Source organism: Callorhinus ursinus, unplaced genomic scaffold (genome assembly GCF_003265705.2).
Source record: "Callorhinus ursinus isolate GAN/ISIS: 27379988/994484 unplaced genomic scaffold, GSC_fseal_2.0 scaffold25, whole genome shotgun sequence".
In the NCBI taxonomy this organism is placed as follows: Eukaryota; Metazoa; Chordata; class Mammalia; order Carnivora; family Otariidae; genus Callorhinus; species Callorhinus ursinus.
Genome location: NW_027397087.1, coordinates 18,297,698 through 18,317,981, shown reverse-complemented (window position 1 = coordinate 18,317,981; position 20,284 = coordinate 18,297,698). Strand labels below are relative to the sequence as shown.

The following is a 20,284-nucleotide window of genomic DNA, read 5'->3' as shown; positions in this document are numbered from 1 at the left end:
ACTTCCCCCGCAAGATGACCCAGCGCTGATTTACGCGCCGGCCGCGCTGACCGTCACTGGTCCCGGGCCTCGGAGCCTCACGCCCAGCCGCCGAGCCTCGCACCTTCCCGGCCCTCGAGCTGCCCTGGCCTGTGTCGCCCATGGCGGTGGCCGCGCTGTACACGCAGGTACCTAAAGGCGGGCGCGCGGGAGGGAAGATGGCACGGCGCTAATGCTGACTGTACCTGGCGCTCAGGCCGCACCTGTGCACCTGGCGCGCTCGCCGCAGGGAAGCGCCGCGGAGGGCCTGGGGACCGGCGGCACCAGAGAGTCGCTCTCCGAGGGCTCTGGTCCCTGGCCTCGGGGCAAGCGCCCCCCACCCCGGGAGCCTGGGTCCCCTCGGGATGGGAAGACCGAGTACGAGGGGCTGCCTTACCGGACCCGAGCTTCCCGGTGCCCAGGGATCGCGCGTCTGTCTCCCGCGCCTCTCGGCCCCTTCCTCTTGAGCCGCAGGTGGAATCAGAGTTGCCCACGGGGGCCTGGCAATCTCAGACACGGGCGAATAATGGTATCCATAATCCTCCTGACCCTCCTCGGAGACCCTTGAACAAGAAGCCTAGCACCACAGTATTCAGGATGCTTTCTAGAATTCCTGGGTCTTCAGAAATGCCTGCACGTGCATTTAGGTTCATCCGATGTCCGAAGTTGCAGCTGCCTGGGCTGTGAGGCAAGCTTCACCCATAGAAGTTGAGGGCTTCTGTGAATCCAGGGGTCACAGGCTCTTCACCTCACACTTATACATTGCTTTACAATTTATAAAGCACCTTTCATATACACCCTGATTCTGGGAGTCAGTCTAGAGCATTTCTTGGAAACCATCTCTTCCCAGGGCCAGGGCTCCAACCCTTACATAGAAAGCATTCTGGCACCCAGAACCTCCTGAGATGAGCATGGCTAATTATGTGGATAAAAAATAATTTGAAGATTGTTGGCCCTTTTGAAAAAAAAACTTCATTTGAATAGCCATAAAGTCGGATCCTCTCACACCCCAGTGGAGTAAAATCTATGGTTGCTAATATTCAGACGGCTGAGACTAGAATCTATCCATTTCCCCCTGACACATGCCCTCGGTTTATATTTAAAAAGACATTTTGCTGTAGATATAAATGATAGTTGTAAATAATTGTTTCAATGGTTTAAGCAAACTTTTTTCTTCTCCTTTGCTGAATTAGTAATATAAGTACAAATTATCCAAACATTACTTGTCCTCTAACACATTTCCATTAACTAGAGTTCTACATGGGCACTGTTGAACCTCCACTATTCCAGAATAGTTTACCAGTGAGCATGTGAGCCATCAGATATCCAGCAGGGCTTTTGAAGTCTTCAACTTACTGGAGGTAAAAGAAAATTTTGGCAGAAAGCAATGCTTGGAAGATACTTTGGAGAACAGAAAATTGTTGACGATTAACCTATTTTAGGTAACATTTTTTTCAGAAGCGGAAAAAACACAGGTGTAAGCCTCTGTGTCATCAAGTGCCTTACACCGCAAATATTTTTAAATACCAACTAGGTAGCAGGCATAATGTAGGAAAACTGTAATGGAAGAGTTTTCTAGAGAAGAGCTTGGATGGACAGACAATCTGAGAATCCCAGAGCCAGGAGGAGCTTTGATGGCCATCCCTACCCACTTTGTGTCCAAGTAGGCACCTTTGTCCCAAGGCTGTCTCTTCCTTTCCAGGTGGTCAGTCAGTCCCCATGTGGTCAATTCCAGTGGTGGGAAGTTGGTATAGTTGCCTGTTTAGGTTTTAGAGAGCTTGCTTTGTTAATGAGTTTTCTTAAACGGAAACAAAATCTAAGCCCTCTCCCTTGCTTCCCCAGCACTCCCCCCAGCACTCGCCAAGTCCACAGATCTAGCCATTTGTCCTCGAAGGACAGTACACAGCATTGGCCTAAGTCAACGCTCACGTCTGGGGACCCCTGGCCACCTTTATGCCCCAGAAATGCTGCTTCTCTGCACATTCTTAGCCACACAACGTTTTAAAGCAGTCTGAACCTCATTTCTGTACCCAGGGGCAAATAGTGATGCTGCAGCAGGGCGATGGGGGGGGCTGTCTGTGGGTGACGACCATACCCACCCATGGTCTGCTGGCTACCCCGTTCACTCACTTCACACTGCTGTCAGCGCCCTGCCCCCTGTTGAATCTCCCTTCCTGCATGTGCCTTGAAGACAGGTATATTACCTCCCATAACACATTTATTTAGCACTTTCTGTATATAAAACATTGTGCTTGGGGGAGGTTAGAAAGATTTTTTTTTTTTTTTGAGTGATAGCCTTGCCTCTCAAGGAGTTTTCTGATGAGTGAGAAATGAGAAATGTGGAATAATTCATTCTGCTGAAGCCCTGAAGGGATTGGAGGAGCCTGCTGGGTGATAGAGCTGAGAAGGGAGGGTCATGGCAGCTGAAGAGTTAAGTCGGAGCTTTCTAATCTGGTGCAGATTTTGGGCATGGGAAGACAGGATCAGGGGCTGTGTTTTAGGAAGCGGGGTATGCCAGCCCTGCCCATAGGACTCAGGTGGCTGAATTCTCAGGTCTTCCTAAGTGTCAGGGAGAGAATTAGGGCTGCCGTATTGGGCAGGGTGGACAGAGGCAGAATCCAGAGAGCGTGTGGAGGTAGGTGACAATAGGATTGGACTGGGGACAAGGAGGAGCCACGGATGATGTGGAGTTCAGGGTCTGGATGATTGAGAGCAGGGGGTGAGGCTGACACACCGAGGCACATCAGGGAGAGGTGATCTTAGGAAGCCAGGAGGCCGACTTTGTCCCTGCAGGGGTTGAGGGGGTGAAGGGGTTTCCCTGGCCGGTGCCCTGGGTTCAGGGTGGTTAGAGGTTGGTAGGGAGGTTGCACCAGAGTCTTCTGCCCCAAGGTAGAAGTTGAAGCCCAGGCAGTAAGAGCCTCGCCAAGGGAGGGAAGAGAGCCAAGACAGTTCACCGGGGAAGAAAACTCTTCAGAGGGGCCCCGGGATGGAGCCCTGACGAGGAGGAGGGGGGAGAGCTGGTATGGGGACCCCAGGGAGAGAGGTTCTGAGAAAGAGGGGACTCCTGGGAGGAAGTGTGGTAAGAGCAGCAATTACTACCGGAGGAAGTGTAAAATGACCCTTCTCTTTCAAAAGCTATTGGCAACATGCCTTAGAAATGTTGAGATCATTTGACCCAGCAGCTCCTCTATTTGAAATCTCTTTGAGAGAAACCGGTTTGGCCATTCACTCTGGAAGTCCCTGTCACTCTCAGACTCGCTGACCAGCCTCAAGGTCCTGCCTCTGCATCTCCCCACTCCCTGCCCACCTCTCCCTCAGCTCCCTCCTCCCTCAGCTCCTGCTCTGCAAACTTCTGGCCGGCCATTGGTGCATTCCTGCCGGTTCAACACTCTATGCCTTAGCTTGCAGGGCTCCCTCTGCTTGAAATAACTGCTTTGCTCAGCAGCACCTCACCTTCCAAATTCAATTTGAGCAGTGCCTCCTTTTTTTTTTTTTTTTTTTTTTTTTTTTTAGTTTCAGAGGTAAAATTTAGTGATTCACCAGTTGCATACAACATCCAGTGCTCATTACTTCAAGTGACTTCCTTAATGCCCATTCTCCAGTTACCCCATCCCCCCACCTCCCCTCTAGCAACCTCAGTTTGTTTCCTTTTTCTGTTATGTTCAATTAGCCGACATATAATACATCATTAGTTTTTGATATAGTGTTCAACGATTCATTAGTTGCGTATAACCCTGAGTGCCCATCACCACATGGGCCCTCCTTAATACCCATCACCCAATTACCCCATATCCCCACCCCCCCTCCCTTCTGTAATCCTCAGTTTGTTTCCCAGAGTCCAGAGTCTCCCATGGTTTGTCTCCCTCTCTGATTTCTTCCCATTCAGATTTCCCTCCCTTCCCCTACGGTCTCCACGCTATTCCTTAAGTTCCATATATGAGTGAAACCATATGATAATTGTCTTTCTCTGCTTGACTTACTTCACTTAGCATAAGAACCTCCAGTTCCATCCCTCAGTTTTTTGTTTCCTATAGTTAAGTCTCTTATGGTTTGTCTCCCTCTCTGATTTCATCTTATTTTATTCTTCCTTCCCTTCCCCTATGATTCTCTGTCTTGTTTCTTAACTTCTACCTATGAGTGAAATCATATAATTGTCTTTCTCTGATTGACTTATTTTGCTTAGCATAATACCCTCTAGTTGCATCCATGTCATTGCAAATGGTAAGAATTCAAAGAGAAATAAAAGGCATCCAGATTGGCAAAGAAGAAGTCAAACTTCACTCTGCAGATGACATGATACTCTATGTGGAAAACCCAAAAGACTCCACTCCAAAATTGCTAGAACTCATACAGGAATTCGGCAAAGTGGCAGGATATAAAAATCAATGCACAAAAATCAGTTGCATTTCTATTCACTAACAATGAGACAGAAGAAAGAGAAATTAAGGAGCCAATCCCATTTACAATTGCACCAAAACCTGTAAGATACCTTGGAGGAGTGCCTCGTCTGAGAAATCTTTACAACCAGCTCTGCTCTCTGGGCACCTTTCACGTTGACTTGTAAGCACTCTTGTTAACTCTCTGTCACCTCCATTGACCAAGAGCTTCTAGAGAACAGGGAACGGTGGGGGCTCAGTAAACATTTGATGTGTGCATGCATGCATGAATGAGTTTTTCTGCTTTCAGAAAGAGCTGTGGGCATGAAGAAGATGATGATGGTTACTTTTATCTTACAGTCATGGAGCACTTCTTATGTGCCAGATGCCATCCTCAGAACTTTCTGTGCCTTCTTTCATTTTATCTGAATCAACAATGTTGTGTGTAGATGTTGTTATCCCAATTTTACAAACGGCTCAGATTGAGCAAATTGCCTAAAGTTACATAGAAGTGGGGAAGGAGTCAGGATTAAAAACCTGTGTTCTTAATACCTTCCACTACCACAACTGTGGTTCAGCCATGTTTACCATCTTCCTCCTCTCCTTCATTCACGCAGAGGACTCGTGGGAAGTCCATCCACTTCATAGCTGTGTATGTGATATACGCGTGTGTGGGTTTTTTTTTTTTTCATCTAAGATATTGGTGAGAGTGGTAAATGCGTGGTGAGGCAGAGAGCTCTCTGGCATGCCTCTAGAGATCTTTCTTAAATTGTTCTGGCTCATTAATCGGGACTCAGGTTATAACTGGTTTTAGCCACAGATTCACAGATTATATTGTCCTTCAGTCATCTATTTCTTTGTGTATGAGGAACTCACAAGACATCTTCAGGGAAGTTGTGCTAGAACTCAGATGTGTAAGGTCAGGAGAGGCAGTTCAAGGTCCCTAAAAAAAGGTCAAAGTTCAGTTTAATGACTTTCCATTAGGCTATTTTAAGAAACTTTGACTTTTATGTATCATTAACAACTCTGGAAAATTAGATTTATCCATTGTACTATATATGGGTACTTCAAAAGAGAAAAAAAAAGGCTATAAAGACTAAAATACCAAACTTAGTCTTTTTTTTTTAAAGATTTTATTTATTTACTTGACAGAGCGCGCACATAAGCAGGGGGAGCGGCAGGCAGAGGGAGAAGCAGGCTCCCCCCGGAGCAGGGAGCCCGATGCGGGGCTCGATCCCAGGACCCTGGGATCATGACCTGAGCTGAAGGCAGACGTTTCACAGACTGAGCCACCCAGGCACCCCCAAAGCTTAGTCTTTAGTTGGTACAACTAAAGTGGGAATTTGAATTTTTGTTCAGTAGATGTTAATGGAGTGCTAGTTATGGGGAAGTCACTGTGTTGGGTTCCAGGGCACAAAGATAAGACTCTTGAAGCTCAAGTGCCAGTGGAGAAGATGGGAAGCTACCCAGAAACCTAGGGAAGGGGCAGAAAGAGCTCTAAACAGGAAACAGTCAATCCTGTTTGGGGTAGAGGGTGACAGGGAAAGTGCCACCAAGGAGAAGAGTTGTGAGCTGAATCTTGACTGCTCAGAGCGGTTTGCTCACTGGCAGCAAGAGAAGGGGTGGCACTGGGAGTAGAAGGAAGAGAGCCAAGGAAGGGCTTGGAATGTTCTAGAAACTGCTAGTGGATTGGGTGGCAGCTGGCAGAGGGTGGACTGAAGAGGGAGGGAAGCCTGAGTAGGAAGACTGGCCAGGACAATGGCTCCCCAGGCCTGGCTGTTCATCAGAATCAATAAGGGAGGGGGGCTCTCAAAGCTTTCATCTTGCTGGACCCCACCCGTGGAAATTCTGATTCCAGTGTGGGTGAATATCCACAGAAACCTGGTGCTCCACCTGGTTGAGGAAGCCCTTGGTGGACCATGGTGTTTGTCAGAAGATTGGTTGGGGCAGGTGGGGGGAGCTGATAGATGGCCATGGCAGTGGGGGTATGGACAGACAGGTGAGACTTTTTTAAGATGTAGGCTTTACAGCACCTGAGGACCATTTCATTGTTGGAAGTGGAGGGAGGGAAGGGGACCCAGCACAGTCCCAAGTTTCTGACTAGACGGTCAAGAGAACTGAGGAGGAGGAGTGGGTTTGGGGGGGACAAAATGGTCATTAGAGCTTGGAATTTGTGAGCATCCGAGGACATTTAGGGTCTGGTGTCTGGGAGACCATTGGAAATATGGTCTAGACCTGTTGAGAGATCTGGGCTGGAGGTCTCAGGTGCACAGGCGCCAGGGCAGTTGCCAAAGCTGTGGGAATGGAGGACACTCTAGAGAAAGCCTGTCAGAGGAGGGGCTGGGAAGGACACTGGAGACAGAGGGGATGCTGGGGAGCCTGGGAAGGGCCTGGAGGGACAAGGAAGGGGGAGGACAGGGAGCATAGTATCACTGCTCTGGCCTGGTGGACCCAGAAGGTGGAGATTCCCTTCCGGACCAGAGAGCTGCTAGGAAGGAAACTTGTGGTGTTCCCTATTCCATGGGAAGTCTTCAAGCCCTTTTTGTGGCTGACAGCCGCAGACGTCTTCCAATAGGCAGGCAACGAGAGAAGATGCCCTCTCCTCTGCTGAGCATGTGGGGTGGGGGATTCGGCATATTCCTGAGGACATGTCACTTCCTAAGGGTTATGCTCCTGAAGCGTTTGCCTCATTGTCAAGCCTCCCTTGCCTTGGAAATTGGGGGACACATGGTTTCCCTCCATGGGAGAATATTTGCAGACAAAGCATGGGAGACAGGCATCTCTGCTCCACTGGCCCCACAGCAGGCCTGTCCCTGTCAGGCTTGGCAGGTGGACTGAGTCTGGAGGCTCCTGCTCCTCAGGAAGGAGTCACACCAGGGAGGTCACATGAGAGCTAGTCACATTGTTTGCACGGACTGCTGTTTGTCTAAACGCTGCAAAGTGAGCTCTTCCTCCCAGTTGAAGCGTTGCTTTGTGGGTCAAAGAATGTGAGGAAGGAGGGAGGGACGGAATGGGTGTAACTGACATGGAACTGGGTAAACTTTGTCATGTTTACTTACCAGGCTGGGTTTCAGCCATGGGGCCTCAATGACTGGTAGCATTGCTTGGCAGAGGCACCAGGCCTGGTAGGTGTGGGCGGCCTGGGGAGTCAAGGGCCACCAAGGCCATCTGTGTTTCCTCCACAAGAGACGCAGACTTTGGGTTCCATATGTCCTAATACTGCCTTCCATTTAATACTGCTTTTGTCTGAAACAAGCCAGTGAAACAAATCAGCTTGTGCACTCTCAAGTAGATAGTTGCAGATGAGACTTCCATATTCTTTTCTTTTTAAAGATCTTTATTTATTTGAGAGAGAGACAGGGAGAGCATGAGCAGGGGGAAGGGCAGAGGGAGAAGGAGAAGCAGACTCCCCACTGAGTGTGGAGCCTGCCATGGGGCTCGATTCCAGGACCTTGAGATCATGACCTGAGCCAAAGGCAGACGCTTAACCGCTTAACTGACTGGGCCACCCAGGCGCCCCTCAAGATTATTTTCAAAGGCAGACTCATTTAATGAACAAGTAGTTCAAAGTAGGACTTGCAGGCCCTGGCTCCATCGAGTGCTGGCTTTGGTGACTTTGTGTGGTGTTTGGTGAGTTACTGACCTCCCTGGGCTTACGTTTTGGGGTCGGTAAAACAAAAGGCTTGGATTGGCTCAGTGACTTTAACATTACTTCTCAGAACTCCTGGCTTCCCTGGGAAGACCCCAGGGATGTCAGCTGCAGTCCCCAGCTCAGAGCCTCCTCAGAACCCCTCCATTTTTACCTGTCTCATATAGGAGGCTGCCCCCATTTCATTTGAAGTAAGCCTTCTGGGGCTTTAAAAAAAAACTTTGACAAACAACTTGAAGTAGATGATCTCCCAGGACCCTTCCAGTTCTAAAATTCTCTAGTGGCTGGGGTGCCTGGGTGTCTCAGTCGGTTGAGTGTCTGACTCTTGATCTCAGCTCAGGTCTTGATCTCAGGGTTGTGAGTTCGAGCCCTGCACTGGGCTCCACACTTGACTTGGAGCCTACTTAAAAAAATAATAAAATGAAATGAAATAAAATTCTATTTGTTGGGATAGATACGTTGGGATATTCCATTAATGATTTCACTTATGAGGTTAGCAATGTTTTTGATAGCTGACCTGAGGTAGGAAATGGTAGCCCATGGCAACAAGTATGTGTGGAGGGAGGGTGGGTGTGCCTATGTGTTTATGAGGCTTCTGTCCACCTGTTTGCATGGACATGTGTATCTAAGTGTGTATCATTGCCCTCCAGGTCATTCTTCCATTTTCTCTGACTCTGTGTCTAAAGTCTTACCCATCCTGTGGCTCATTTCAGCAAGCTCTTACGCTCCCAGCTAGCTGTCAAGAATTAAGGCAACCCAAATAAATTAGGGACTCATGACTGATACCCAGCCAGTGAGATGTATATATTTCTTTGCTTAAACAAGTCCATTTATATTAACTAATAGATAAACAGATGTGCTCCTTAATCAACTTTGTCCCAGTCTAGTACTGGCACTCTGAAATTTGTTTTATACTTTTCTTTATTTCCTCCAACATCATATGAAAATTTTAAGCATACAGTAAAGTTGAAAGGACTTTATAGTGCACATCTGTCCTACCACCTAGATGCTACCATGAACATTTTGCCATATTTGTTATATGTCTATCCATCTTTGTATCCTTCTATCCAGCCCTCAGACCATCTTATTTTTTGAAGCATTTTAGAGTAAACTGCATACATCATACATGTCCTCCTAAATATATTAGTATGCCTATTGTTAAGAGTTTCATATTTGTTTAGCTCTTTGTGTAAAATTTTCAAACAATGAAACACCAGTCTTAGGTCTGTGTTCTGTGAGGTTTGAAAAGTGCTTACCACCTGGGTAACCCAAACCCCATCAGGGTATAGAATGTTGCCATTACCCCTGAACATTCCCGTGAGAGCCTGCCCACTCACTCCCCAGCCCCACCTACCCGCAGAGGCAACTATTGTTCTGATTCTACCCACCCCCCCCCCCCATAGTTTTACCTGTCTTAGCACTTTAAAGGGATTTGTACAGAAGGTACTCATTTGTGGAATGCTTCTTTGGCTCAGCCTCATGTTTTGGAGATTCGTTCACATTCTTGCTTGTATCAGTAGTTGATTCTTTTTATTGGTAGGTAGTATTCCATTATATGAATATACCACAGTTTTATCTTTTAATTCATTCTCATATTAATGGACATCTAGTCTGTTCCCAGTTTTTGGCCATTATGAATAAAGTTACTATGAAGATTCATGTACAAGTCTTTTTGTGGACGTATACTTTGACATTTGCCTTTAAAGATTATTCTGATTATAAAAGTAATATATGCAACTGTAGAAAATATATAGCACTATAATAAGGAAAATTAAAATTCTATTGCTAGGAATCTTTTTGTAACTGAAGACTCCTGAAGGTACAATCTTTCAGCACAAAGGAGTATTTCCTCAGGGTCAGAAGGCACTGGTAGACCAGGGGCCCGAGGAGCAAAGAGGTGCGAATACGCACATGCGCACATGCACATATGCATGCGGCTCCCAGTTAGAGGCTGGCTGGGTTAGCAGGAGGTCCATGATGACTGAGAACAAATGCCTTTCCTTCTTGGCGAGCCAGCACATACACATAATAGGTGCTTAGCCAGTGTCTGTCGAATGACCTGACCGAATGGATGAATGGATGAACAAACCAGTGGACAGCCCTGCAGGACAGTGTGAGACGTGGGGTCTGGGAGGAGGTGCAAGAGTAGTCCGTGCGGGCTGCCGACAGGAGGAGGGGAATTAATCATGGGCCCCATGACAGACATGGCAGCCACCCTGTCTCTCTCTTGAGCAGCGTTCAGGTGCCACTGGTGAGTTCTGGGGAGTGAGATCACCCCCTCCCCGTGTGCGAGCGTATTAGACACGCGGGTCAGTCGGCTAGGGCTGCCTTACCAGTAGTCCCTGGCCTGGGTGCTTCAACCACAGATGCTTATGTTCTCACAGTTAGGGAGGCTGAGAAGTCCAAGCACGCAGACAGCTGCTTTCTCACTGTGTATTCACATGGCCTTTTTTGATGCATGCAGGTGGGAGAGAGAGTGTGTCTGTGAGCTCTCTGGAGTCTCTTCATACGGGGACACTAATGCCATCAGATCAGGGCCCTATGCCCTCATTTAACCTTCACTACCGCTTAAAGACCCTATCTCCAAATTCAGTCACATCGGAGATTAGGGTTTCAACACAGGAATTTGGTAGAGACACAATTCAGTACATAGCAATGTGGTTCTGCCTAAAGACTTGCAAACCAGTGCTGAGGCAGGTGTTGCAATTGCCTGTTGGGAATTGAGCTCAGCGGCCATATCTGGCCTTCCACATCTCCCACAGTGGGAATCCTTGGCTACTGACCAGTGTGGTAAGACTGAAATAACACTGCTCTAGCAATACTTCCATAGCATCTGGCAGAGTGCTTTCAACTACACAGTCTAATTTCACCTCCCAGCAAACCTGTGAGGTAGATATTGTACCTATTTTGTGGATGAGAAAAACGAGGCACAAGAAGTTAAGTGTCTGGCCCAGAGCCCCACAGCCCATCAGTGGTGAACCAAATCCCTCTGCTCCAACTCTCGTAGACAGCACTCAGATCTTCCCATGAGGGGACTCATGATTTCCTTTTGGGAATTCCATTGCCCATAAAATGAAGCAGCTAGATGTGGTGCATCACAGATACACTGAAGATTACCTCATAAGCAAAAATTAGGTAAAAGTATTCCTGATGAAGGAACTGACTGAGCAGACAGAAAGAAATCTACCTGAGTTTAATTATCTCATGATCTGTGTTTTTGTTTTCAAAGTGCTGAAATTAAGGCTGTTTTATTCTGTTGGTCAGTACAACAGGGTATGGATTCCTGATCCTGAAGAAGTTTGGAAGTCTGCTGAAATAGCAAAGGACTACAGAGTTGGTGACAGAGTCCTGCGACTCTTGCTGGAGGATGGAATGGTGAGGGTCCTTGCTGGCCGTGGCTGCCACAACATATAAAGGGATAACTGCACCATGTGTGGAGCGTGGCATATGGTCCCGTGGGAGTGGCCAGGTGGTGCTGCAGATCCATTCCTGTTTGTGCTGCACGCCTGACACCTAATGAAAGCATCAAGTGCCCTGCATCACCAGGGCCTCTCTCTCAAACATGACACAGGAAACAGGGCTGTGTCCTATGCTCCATCCCCAGGGATCCAGCATGGTGGGGAAAATGCTGAAGTGATCCGCCATTTTGGTTTCATTGGTCTCAGCATAGAGACTGGGCAAAGATGAGAAACTTGGAGGGAGGTAGTTTGAGCCCAAGGCATAAACTGGTTGAGAGAAACCTCAAGATGGGAAGAGGAAGAGAAATAGAGGAGGGAAATAGAAAATTGGAAGGGAGAGGAAGGGGTGGGAGGAGTACATATGGAGGGAAAGTCCGTCCATGGGTGGTAGAAACAGGCAAGCTTTGGGACCTCAGGGTGTGTGTGGCAGGGTTGGGGAAGTGATGGGTGGTGGGCAGGAACAGAATGCCCAGCTTTGTGTGACATTGTGAGAAGCCTGTCCATGCTGGTGTGGCTGGATCACATCAGTGGTGGTTCCTGTGCTCAAGAGTGCCCGTGAGCAGGTCCTCCCAAAGGCCAGATATGTCTTTTGATTATCAGCTCCAGCAGATTTTACCATTACTTTAAGTATCTGTCATTGAGTTGTCTTTTGCCCTCATAGCCGTAATGACATCCCACTGAATCCATAGCAAGGGTGACCTTTTTAGCGTTAAGTGTCTGGATGCAGAGCTGGACAAAGGATTTGTGTTCATCTGGATCTTAGAGTTGGTGCAGGGAATATCATATGAATATTAAAATGCTGGAATTTTTGAGTCATGCGCATGGTCTCTGTAGAGACAGGACACAATATTTACACCCAGACTGTCCTGGATTTGTGAGTCGTTTCCTGAGATCCTGGGAAGGGAGATGAGCATATGAGCATAGCGGTTAAGGGCACTCCCTCAAGAGTCATACCATGGATTCAAAGCCTGCCGTGGCCACTTGCTAAGTCTATAACCGTGAGCCCCTGAGTTTATTCATATGCAAATTGGAGTTCATAACAGCATGGCAGTGACAGGGTTGCTGAAGATCAAATGAGATGATCCGTGTGTTTGTACGCACTCGCACGTGCAGACTCAAGAGAGACCCGGAGGGAGGATGCTATGCTTGTATGGAGCCTGCCCTTTCGCACCAGTGGCTCCTTACAGCCTTGTTGAGCACATCCCGCACAGGGTCCAGGTTCTTGTTAGGGAGCGCGTGGCTCCAGGAAGAAAAATCTCACAGCTGTAGCAGCCGTGGCCACTTGCTGCCTTAGTCATATCGGCAGGGCTTCAGGTAGCGACATTCCTGGCTCTGAACCCAAGCCCAGGAGAGGTGGGTAAGAGGGCAGACAGCCAGACTGCTCCTTAGTTTAACCCTTCTTCTCTTCCATGAAGGACAAAGCCTGTTTTGTGCCTCCAGCTGTTCATCTAATATTCTTTACATTTTCTGCCCTTCCCCCAAGGACTCTCCTGTTTTTCTCTCTCTGCATCTCTCATACACACACATACACACACACAGAGGCAGTGGCTGAACTGGAAAAGGAGGTTTTTGATTTATTTATTTTTAATTTTTTAAAAAGATTGTATTATTTGAGAGAGAATGAGAGGGGAGAGGGTCAGAGGGAGAAGCAGACTCCCTGCTGAGCAGGGAGCCTGATGTGGGACTCGATCCTGGGACTCCAGGATCATGACCCAAGCCGAAGGCAGTTGCTTAACCAACTGAGCCACCCAGGTGCCCCAAAAGGAGGTTATTGATTTAAAATAGATAACAGAAAGACTCAAGGAAAGAAAAACCATAAGTGAGCAACATTTTTCTTGAAAATGTGTAGATTAAAAATAGTCTGCTTAACTTGACCCCTATCTTAAACCAGTCACAAAAATTAACTCAACATGAATTAAAGTTTTAAATATAAAACCTGAAACCACAACATTCCTAGAAGAGAACATAGGAATAAAGCTCCTTGACATGAGTCTTGGTGATGTTTTTGGATTTGACACCTAAAACACAAGTGACAAAATAAAAAATAAGCAGGTATGACTACATCAAACTAAAAAGCTTCTGCCCAGCAAAAGAAAAACAAAAACAAACTATCTACAAACTGAAAAGACAACCCACAGGAGGGGAAAAAGTATTTGCAAACCATACATCTGATAAGGGGTATTATCCAAAATATACTTATATGTGGAATTTAAGAAACAAAACAGATGAACATAGGGGAAGGGAAGGAAAATTAAATAAGATGAAAATTGAGAGGGAGACAAATCATAAGAGAATCTTAACTATAAGAAACAAACTGAGGGTTGCTGGAGGGGAGGTGGGTGGGGGATGGGGTAACTGGGTGATGGGCATTAAGGAGGGCACGTGATGTAGTGAGCACTGGGTGTTATATGCAACTGATGAATCACTAAATTGTACCTCTGAAACTAATATAAAATTTTTTTTGAAGTTTTAAAAAATATCAATAAAAATCAACTGCTGAAAAAAAGAATTCTTAAAACTCAATATCAGAAAGAAAAAAAAATAAAAAATGGGCAAAAGACCTAAACAGACATTTTTCTGAAGAAGACTACAGATGGCAACAGACACATGAAAAGGTGCTCAACATGACTAGTCTTTGGGGAAATGCAAATCAAAGACACCATCTATATCACCTCATGCCTACTAGAATGGCCATCATCAAAAAGACAAAAAGTAACAAATGCTTTGGTGGATATGAAGAAAAGGGAGGGAACCCTGTGCCCTGTTGGTGGGGTTATAAATTGCTCAGCCACTATGGAAAACAGAATGGAGAACCCTCAAAAATTTTAAAATAGAACTACCATATGATCCAGCAGTTCCTCCTCTAGAAATATATCCAAAGGAAACAAAAACACTAACTCGAAAAGGTATCTGCACCCCCATGTTGATAGCAGCATTATTCACAGTAATCAAGATGTGGAAACCACTTAAGTGTCTGTCAACAGATGAACGGATAAAGAAGTTGTGTATGTGCATCCGTACAGTGGAATATTAGTCATAAGAAACAAATCCTAACATTTGTGACAACACAGATGGAACTGGAAGGCATTATTCTAAGTGAAATAAGTCAGAGAAAGACAAACACTATATGATCTTATATGTGGAATCTAAAAATAAATAAATAAATAAATAAACAAAACTCGTAGAAGAAAAGATCAGACTTCTGGTTACCAGACTCAGGGGCCGGGGAGGGGGGAATGGAGGAAGGTGATCAAAAGGTACAAACCTCCAGTTAATAAGTCGTAAGCGTGTCATGCATGGCATGATGACTGGGGCTACATTGCTAGGAAAATTCAATTAAATCCTGAGAATTCTCATCACAAGGAGAAAATTTTTTTCTTTTTTCTTTTCTCCCCTTTTTTTATTACACTGATCTGAAATGATGGATCTTAGCCGAACCTACTGTGCTAATCATTTCACAGTACATGTAAATCACACCATCGTGTTGTACCCCTTAAAATTACACAGTGATCTATGTCAATTATTTCTCAGTAAAACAGGGAAAAATAATAACTCTGCTTAGGGCCGACCCACGAATATATTTGCATTGAAAACAGAGCAGACAGCTATGATTCAATCCAGTTGGCCTGGATTGCCCTGAGCCGTTCTCCTTAAGCCACACAGACCAACCAAGTCACCGACAAACAAAACCCTGTTGGTGGTGACAGGAGGCATCATGACACAGGCTTCAGAGCCAGCCAGATCCGTACAAACTGTGTGAGCTTGGACAAGGACCTCAACCTCTCTGAAGCTGTCTCCTTAGCTGTTAATTAGGGTAGTCATGCCCTCCTTGGAAGGTAGTTTTAAGGGGCACCAAATACTTGGCAGAGGGTCTGCACATTGGGCACTTGCGAGGGGGCAGCCGGGTCACCATGTAGAACTACTTCAGGACCAGGGATCAAAAGGAGGACAGCCTAGGAAAGTGATAGGGAAACAAGCTTGCTGGGTGTTCTGGCTTGAGTCGCTTACCCGGGCTGTGAAATGAAAGTGAAGAAAGTAAGAACAGGTGGTCATCAAGTCCCTTGATATTCTGACATTTGGAGCCTGGTCACCTGTGGCATGGACACCACAAGGCTTACTAACCTCTCCTTCATTCTCTTCAGGCAGCTACTGTCAGAATACTGGGTGAAATCCAGCAGAGGAGAGACCATCCCCAACAAGTTACTCAGCCCAGGGCCAAGGATGATGGGAACAGGCAGCCCTCAGCTAAAGACAGGAGTCAGGAGCACACAGGTCCTCTCAAAGAGAGACTGTCACTCACATGGGCTCCTTCAGACACTCCTTACCACCCAGCAGAACACTGTTTTCAAGCAAAACATTCATGGCGCTCAGCATCTAAAGTACATACAAGTGGGGGACAAGTGGACCCCCTGTGGTAGGGTTGGGGATGGCGTGCCCAGGTCCCTGCCCATGTGGCTTCCCTGTCACCTCTCATTGAGGCTTCACTGAGGTCCTGTAGCTCCACCCAGTCTTTTCACAGATGAGAGAAGGGCCCAGAAAGGGTGAATGACTTGCCCTAGGGCACAGAGCTAATACCCTGGCCCCCTGGCTCCCATTTCCCAAGAGTCAGTCATGGAAATTGTTTTCTCTTTGCTTTATGTAAGTTTGTTTTTAGAGTGTCAGGGATCACTCCAAAAGGAGGGCAGATAGGACAGAGGACGGGAGTTCAGAAACACCAAGAGTCTTTCACTTACAGAACTTTAATTTCATCTTTGTCCACAGGAGCTGGATTATTCCATTGATCCAGAATCTCTGCCTCCGCTTCGGAACCCTGACATCCTCGTGGGTGAGAATGACCTCACAGCCCTCAGCTATCTCCACGAGCCTGCGGTGCTCCACAATCTCAGAATCCGCTTTGCAGAATCCAAACTCATTTACACCTACAGTGGTAAGGAGAGTGATTCTAAGAGAGCAGGAATGACCCAGAAATACCATGCTTGCTGTCTAGGGTGTCCTGAGTACATTTTATATCATGTTTATGTTAGAAATGTTGACTTCTGCCAAAATGTGTACTCAGACCTAGACATTTGCCCAGATTTCTGTCTAACAAGCACAGACATTTGATCTTCAAGAGTCTGTTGTAAATAGAAGTGTCTGCAGGTGGGGAAAATCTTTTGCAAGAATTAAGATCAGACTCCCAAGAAAAATATATCTGGATAAAGCTTATGTTTGAGTTTCTCATTGGATTTGATACATTTATCACTTATTTTGGGCAACGATGTTATCATTATATTTACGTTGAGAACTGCAAAACCTTTCAGTTTTAGGGCATTCCCATCTGTCATCTCCTCCAACCCTGACAGTTGTCCAGAAATGTGGGTGGCATCCACAGGGAACTGAGATTCAGAGCATTAGGTGACCTGCCCAAAGTCACACGGCAGGTTTAATAACTGGCAGAGCTGGGCTTGCTCCAAAGAACCTGGAGAAACAGGTGACAGTAAGAACCCCAGCACTGCATTGGACATCTTTCCCCAGGAATCATTTTGGTGGCCATGAATCCGTACAAGCAGTTGCCGATCTATGGAGATGCCATCATCCATGCCTACAGCGGGCAGAACATGGGCGATATGGACCCGCATATATTTGCGGTGGCAGAAGAGGCATACAAGCAGATGGCCAGGTAGACTCCTGCTGGGCGGGGCTTCCTCTTTCTCTCCCAGCGCCCCGCCCCTGCGTGTGCTGGGCCCTCACAGTGGAGGGGAAACCTCTGGCATTGGTTTTATTAAAGGTGACCATGAGACCAGAGGGGACTTTCGGTGGATTGGACTACCTATAACGTAGTAACAAATGACTGCCTGTGTAGCCTGTCTAGACCAAGTTTCCTGGTTTTTCTTCCTTCTAGGTAGTCAAAAGTCAAACCTACCAATCTGGGAATGGCAGATGCTTCTCTTGCAGTGTGTTTGGTTGGAGGAATATTGATTTATTCTCCACTGTGAGCTGCTTAAGCTTTTTCCCCCATCCAGGCCAGCAAAATTTTATGATAGATGACCACAGGTTTTAGATGTAGAAGATCTGGAGTTTTATTTTGCCACTTGTGTTTTGTATGGCCCTGTGGAGTCCTTGTTTTGCCAGCAAACATTTATTAAAAGTCTCCTGTGGACCAGGCACTGTGCACATGTTCCCGTACATTGTCGTGGGTGTTCTCAGACTGGCCTGTGATGGAGATGCCTGAGCAGTAAGCTGAGATTTGGGGGTCACCCACCCAAGGCCACCCAGCAAACAGAGCTGGGATGTGGGCTCAGGGTTTTTGACTCCACGTGTAATTTATTTTTCCCATAAATATTCTTTCAGCTTCAATGTCCTCATCTGTAAAGTATAAAGAGTAGAAACACCATCTTATCTTTGTAGACCCTTTTATGGTTTGCAGAAGAACTTTCCAGACAGTGGTCTCCTTTAAGTCTTGCGACACCCTTGTGAAGTCCGTTGAGCTGCCATCATTGCCCTCATTTCATGAATGCAAACCCGAGGCACAGGGCCTGGGACCTGCTAACTATTTACCACATAATCCCGGGCACAGCATCTGAACTTCCTCAGCTTTAGTGTCTTCATCTGTGAGCCAGACACTCGGAGAGCACCCATTCATGTTTCACTCCTTATAATCAGGAAAAAAGAATGGTGGCATAAACAAGGTAGCTGTGTATGGTTCTCTCCTGCAAAAAAGACTGATGGGCTGATGGGCAGTCTGGGACTAGCAGGGCACCTCTATCAGTCGTCAGGGACCCAGTGCCTTCTAGATCCTCTGTCCCCAGAGTGAGGCTCTCCTCCTGGGGGCAGGCTAATACTTATCCATCTCCTCCATAATCTAGGCGACAGAGTGTCAGAGGGGAAGTGTGTGCCCCATAAAACACCTCTGCTCACAGCTCATTGGCCAGGACCTAATCCCATGGCCAGGCCTAGGCTGGGATATATAGTCTTTCATATGGGCAGCAGTGTGCCCATTAAAAATTGGGACATAGTTTCTAAGAAGGAAGAAAAGGATAAATGTTGGGTAGAGATTTACCAATTAATGACCAATTACTTTGGTCTCTGCTACAGCATGTTTCTTTCCAATTATAAAACAACCATCGTTCTGGGATTTGCCCTGGCTCCCTGTAGGTCTCGTGGGCATCTCTGTGATTGAAGTTCATGGCTCACAACCTGTTGGGCCAGGTCTGCTCCTGGGTGTCAGCAATATAAGCTCATTGGAGCCATAGGGCTGAGGCAGGTTCAAGCTCGAAGAGCCCGTTTTCTCTTGAGGTCTAATTCTAACAGTATTGAACATAAGGTAGCTTTATGTTGGGCTTGCTGATGCTAAACTGGGAGTCAGAAGAGCCTGGTTTTAAAACCCCCTTCCTGTTCTACCTGGCCAAGGGATACTGGGGTGTCTGTCACTCACCTCCTCACAGGCTTGCTTTTTTAGATAGGAGCTCTATCTCTGAGGTCCTCCCAGTGTTCACAGGGAGGCTACATGCTCTGTGTACTAGGTCAAGTCACTTTACCTTTTTGAGTCACTATTGTATTCTTCTGTAAAATGGGTATATGTGGCATAGGATTTTTTTCAAGGCTTAAATGAGAATCCTTATAAAGTATTCATGGAGTACCTAGTATATAAGCAATGCTGGATACCTAGAACAGCATTATAGTATGGTTGAATACATTTTTTTAAGATCTCTAAATTATGTAGAACATGTCGGTTTACTGAGCACATATGTTCCCAAGCATATTTTGAATAATTGCTCTCCAAATAATGTCTTTAAGATGTTTTATGTTTATGTGGGGATACACAGAGAGGAGTTGACCTGGTCCTGAGACAGCTATCTTCAGAGGCCTGCTTGCAGGGTTGGCCCAGGGCTAGCCTTTGGGAACTTGGATTTTAGGAAGTTTCCCACCGTGCTTAATTGATGAGAGTGACGTACTGTACCTAAATTGTTTGTGTAAATGATGGAGTTCTTGCTGAACACCTACTTTCCTTCTGAGCATCTGGAATCTTGGTATGTGCTCAGCAGAGGATGCCTACATGATCAGCCCCCGGTGAAAACCCTGGGTCCTGAATCTCTGAAGAGCTTCTCTGGCTGACAGCACTTCCCATGGGCTGTCATAACTCATTGCTGGAGGAATGAAGTGTTTATGCCTGCCTTCCTCTGGATTTGTCCCCCTGTGTCTTTCCCCTTTGCAGATTTACTTTGTATCCTTTTGCTATAATAAATCTTAGCCATGAGTATGGCTATGTGCTGAGTGTTGTGGGTCCTCCTAGCAGATCACTGACCTAAGAGTGGTCTGAGGGAACCTCAACATGGGGGACAGAGCAGGAAGCAGAGTTGTGTGTTCAGCTTGATCACATAGAAAAAAAGAGACTAGAAGGAAATTCACTGGAATGTTAAAAAACAGTTACCTTAGAGTAATGAAACAGTTTGCTTTCTTTCCGCTTGTCTGCATTTTTCTTACTGAGTATATATTGCCTTTTTAATAGGAAGAAATGAGCATTTTAAAAATACTCTTATTTGCTTCAGAAACAATAAAAATCAGTCAATAATTGTAAGTGGGGAGTCAGGTGCTGGAAAGACCGTGTCTGCCCGCTACGCCATGAGGTACTTCGCCACTGTCAGCAAGTCCAGCAGTAACACCCACGTGGAGGACAAAGTTCTGGCGTCGAACCCCATAACTGAGGTATGCAGCCTGCGGGGGTGGGGAGCAGGGTCACAGGCGACAGTGTGGAATGATGGAGAAGTGGGTTGGTGTGTGCATGTGTTGTCTTGGCTAACTTG

At 46.5% G+C, this 20,284-nt stretch overlaps 1 protein-coding gene across 3 annotated transcripts in view; it reads left to right on the top strand.

The window, feature by feature from the left end:
• MYO5C (myosin VC) overlaps positions 1–20,284 on the top strand; it is a 90,005-nt gene continuing 69,721 nt past the window's right edge. For 2 of the 3 annotated variants that reach the window (XM_073877017.1, XM_025883776.2), the window contains exons 1-5: positions 1–167; positions 11,308–11,418; positions 16,263–16,428; positions 17,016–17,160; positions 20,030–20,186. In XM_073877017.1, coding sequence (XP_073733118.1) covers positions 141–167; positions 11,308–11,418; positions 16,263–16,428; positions 17,016–17,160; positions 20,030–20,186 — 606 coding nt within the window. In that variant the 5' untranslated portion in view covers positions 1–140. The remainder of the gene's footprint in view (positions 168–11,307; positions 11,419–16,262; positions 16,429–17,015; positions 17,161–20,029; positions 20,187–20,284) is intronic. The other variant, XM_073877018.1, reaches the window with a different exon arrangement.